General features: G+C 62.3%; 1 protein-coding gene across 1 annotated transcript in view; it reads right to left on the bottom strand.

Moving 5' to 3' along the window:
* Positions 1 to 2,701: 2,701 nt before the first annotated feature.
* Positions 2,702 to 4,154, bottom strand: part of FGFRL1 (fibroblast growth factor receptor-like 1) — a 15,972-nt gene continuing 14,519 nt past the window's right edge. Inside the window, exons 6-7 of the mRNA XM_006893593.1 lie at positions 3,200 to 3,553; positions 2,702 to 3,120 (exon numbers count right to left, since the gene is read on the bottom strand). Of these exons, the coding sequence (XP_006893655.1) occupies positions 2,702 to 3,120; positions 3,200 to 3,553 (773 nt within the window). The remainder of the gene's footprint in view (positions 3,121 to 3,199; positions 3,554 to 4,154) is intronic.

Here is a 4,154-nt window from a genome sequence, read left to right as displayed (position 1 = left end):
CTCAGTGTCCCACACACCCGCCCACCATCAGCTGACCCCATCTCTGAGGCTGCTGACCCTGAAAGCAGTCACTGCCCTCGGGTCAGGGACCCAGTGCAACTCTGAGGGCCAGCCCTTTCCCCATCCAGGTCTCCGCAGGTGTGAAGAAGCAGCCAGGGACCCAGAGAGCCACCTCAGGCCTAGCCAAGGGACATCAGTGAGCACAGGGAAACCTGTTATCAACTCTGTGGGGTCCCAGTGTTACAGAGAAGGGACCACGATCAGTGGTGAAAAATTTGAAAAAGGGACTTAGGGGGGGAAAAAAGGTGGACCTAGGTCTGCTATTAAGGAGACCCCAGTCAGAGGTACCAAGAAGGAAAGAGGCCCCAGCCCAGGGTCGGGGGAAGGGTGGCCTGCCAGGGTGGGTTGGCAAAGGTGCAGACAGGTCACCCTCATCGTTCTGGGAGGCCCAGATGGTGCCTGAAGGGGCAGCTGCGGACAGGCTGGATGGCAACAGAGCCTCCTGCCCAGTCCAGCCTCAGTCTGGAAGGTGGGAAGGTGGTGGTCTCTGCACCACAGGGTGCCCGTCCGCAGACCTGATTTCCACGGGCAGCACCAAACCGGAAGAATGTCACCGGGTGAAGGGCTGGGGAACGAAGCCCAGGGGCGGCAGGAGGCTGCGAGAGAGGCAATCAATCAGCCCAGAGGGCCACGCAGGAGGGGGTGGGGGGTGAGGGGCAGGGCCTGGTCAGGGGGTGCAGCCTGGGAGCAGGGCGGGGCTCCCAGCCCAATGCCCTGGGCGAAGGGTGCTTGTGGTGAAACCTAAGTCATTCAGATTGGAGATGTCGCCCACCCAGCTCTCAGTCCCCGGAGACCGTGGGGCCTGCAAGGGGAGGTTGAGGGGCCTCCTCTAAATTCTGGTTCCGGAAACCAAGACTGACACCTGGGCAGTGTCGTTAACCCCAGTGAATGACACCTGGGCAGCAGTGCCATCCCAGAGACTGACCCCCACCCCACCCCACCATTCATGTGTACACACACACACACACACACACGGCACACAGGTGCTGGGCACACACGTGGGTTGTATGTCTACACAGGTACATACAAGTGGCACACCGCCAGGCTCAGATACACTAGGCCAGGCTCACCGATGAACATGGGCACATATGCTTGTACATTCGTGTGACACCCATGGGGTACACGCAGGCACACACGCCCCCGCGTGAACTTACAGGTGGCACACTGCAGATACGTGTCCGTCTGATTTGAACGCACATACACAGATGTGCTTGCATGCGGAGCACCAGAGGACACGTCTACCGGATGAGCATGCCGACACGACATGCACAAGTGCAGGTGTGTGCACATTTGTGAACACGCACGTGGTGGGTGTGTGACTAAGTGTGCACGCACGTGACCCACCAGCAGACATGTACACAGACCAACGTGCACATGGACAGATGACAGCCAGGCAGGCATGTGTGCACACGTGTGACACACCCGCAGACACGGGTGGACCTGTGCGCACGTGTGCATTCGTGTGGCAGCTGTGGACACACACACACACACCAGATGTTCATCAGACACAAGCACTCACACGTGTGCACCAGCCTGCATGCACACACAGGCAGACACGCACGCACGCACCCCACAGCAGAAACACCAGCTCCAAGGAAAAGGATGCACTCTTTCTTGTTTAACAAAATAAATTAAATATACGCGACTCCAGCTTAAACTCTAGATAAAATTACAGAGGTTGGGTCTGCCCTGGGCAGTGGGTGGTGGGTGCCCGGCCCCGATGGGCAGCGAACACTGAGCCGCAGTGACAGGAGGCGGGTTTGGGTCCCGAATGGCCCCGTCCCTGCTGCCCACCCTCCTTTCATTATTATTAATATTATTATCTTCATTTCTTAAATATAAATATCAAAGGGGCTCCTTCTCTCTGGCAGTGGGAGGCCGGCCAGGGGGCGAGGTCGCCTGGCCCAGAATCCGGGCACTCCAAGGCAGAGCCTGGAGCTACCACAGCTGCCCACGGCGGCCTGGGGTCCTGCTAGACCCCTGGGCACCCAGGACAGGTGGCAGCAAGCCCAGCCAGCCACCTGCTGGGGCTGGGAAGAGACATGGGCGAGTCGGCGGGGCTGGGGTTTTTTTTTTGGTTTCCAAAGCCAGGGTGCTTGTCAGACCCCCTGCCAGGCTGGGGGTGACTAGGGCCTTGTGGGGCCAGGGGTGGGGAGGTTCCTTCATCAACTAACCCATCACTGCATCTGCACTGCAAAGTCACAAAGCCTAGTCTTCCACAATGCTGTGTGTGTGTGTGTGTGTGTGTGTGTGTATGTATGTGTGTGTGTGTGTATCTGTCCCCAGGTGTGTGCCTCCCTGGCCTATCACAATAATGCTCACGGAGGGTATGTGTGAGAGTGTGTGTGTGTGTGTGTGTGTGTGTGTGTGTGTGTGTCTGTTCCCATGTGCATGCCTCACCTAGCCTATCCCAACAATGCTGGGGTGGGGAGGGGTGTCCCCGGGTACGTGCCCCACACCTCGTGCAAAGCACCCCAGGGTGCTGGCTGCGGCCCCTTGCCTGTGGGTCCACCCGCTCACTCTCTGTCCCTGCACATCTGTCCCTCTGTCTGCCTGGGGCCCCTGCACGCCTGCCCCTGGGCGGCGACGCAGAGGACTGGGCGGAGCCTGCGTGCCGTGGCACCTGTCTGTTCTCCTGCCCCTAGCACTGGTAGTGGATGTGCTGGTGAACCTTGCCCTCCATGTGCGAGTGTGTGTGCGTGTGCGTGTGTGTGTGCGTGTGCACGTCCGTGTACAGTTTGGGGTAGAGCTTGGGGCCAGCCGCTGAGCTGGGGCCCAGGAGGTGCTGGGGGGCTGCCGGGGACCCATGCTCTTCGCAGAGGGCCGCTGCTGCGGGCAGGTCCTTGTCCCCTCCGCGGTCCCGGGCGGTGCCGGGCTGGCGGTGCGCGGGCACAGGCGGGGCGGGCACGGGCGTGCACGGCTTCTTCTTGGTCTGGCAGAGCCACAGCAGCACGGTGCCCAGCAGGAAGACGGCGCCGGCCGGGATGCCGATGACCACGGGCCACGGCAGGCTGGAGGTGGAGGACGAGGGTGCCACGGGTGGTCCTGGCGGCTTCGGGTCTGCGGGAGAGACGGGAAGGGTGTCAGCGCGCCGTGTCCAGGGCGCGGTGGCCCCGGGCGGGCAGGGCGGCGCGCCCACCTGGCAGCACGGTGAGGAAGGCGCTGCGGAAGCTGTAGCCCATGGTGTTGGCGCCCAGGCAGATGTACATGCCCGCGTCGTCCTGCCGCGCGCGCGCGATGAGCAGCTTGTTGAGGTAGGAGCCGTCGGGCCGCGACCACACCTCGCCCGTGGGCAGCACCACGAACTTCTGGCCGCCCACGTCGATGGTGGAGTTGTAGCGGCCCTCGGCGCCGTACTCCACCCGCTTCAGCCACTGGATCACCGGCTTCACGTCACTGCGCACCTTGCACTGGAAGGAGGTGGTGCCGCCGAAGTCCACTGTGGTGTTGACCGGGTGCGTGCCCGTGAGCACCGGCTTGGAGCGGGTCCGCTCTGTGGGGGGAGCACACAGCCTGGGGGCGGCGCCGCAGCGAGGCACCCCAAGGATACCTCCGCCTAGGAGGGGCCGCCCACCCGTGGTGCTCACAGATCAGCCCACCGGTCAGTGGTGTGCCTGGCGCCCACCGGCCTGACTATGGCACTCACGGGAGTATGTCCACGTTATGGAGGCTTGGATGGTACCTGTGCCGCATGAGGTACTCCAGAAACACCTCACAGGTGGCACTGGGCACCCGGGCACCCACCCACCCACCCACTCTATGCCTGGGTCCCATTCATTGTAGGTGGGCAGCGGGGGCACCCCTCACCCATCAACCACCTCCCCATCACCCATACATCCACTGTACACCTACAGCACTCATGGGGCGAAGTCCACCCACTGCCCACTCATGGCACTCACAGAGCATGTCCACTTTGGAGGGAGGACTGGCGGTACCCACCCCCATCACCCACACTCAGCACTCACAGATCACGTCCACCTTGTAGGGGGCACACACACCCACCCCCCACCGCCCACACGTGGCACTCACGGAGCACATCCACCTTGTAGGGACCCCCCCCACCCCCCACCCATCGCCCACACACGGCACTCATG

The sequence above is a fragment of the Elephantulus edwardii genome, unplaced genomic scaffold (assembly GCF_000299155.1).
Source record: "Elephantulus edwardii isolate Elephantulus edwardi_28Jun2011 unplaced genomic scaffold, EleEdw1.0 scaffold00129, whole genome shotgun sequence".
Lineage (NCBI taxonomy): Eukaryota > Metazoa > Chordata > Mammalia > Macroscelidea > Macroscelididae > Elephantulus > Elephantulus edwardii.
The sequence above is the reverse complement of the archived record's forward strand: the minus strand, read 5'-3'. Positions and strand labels throughout refer to the sequence as shown.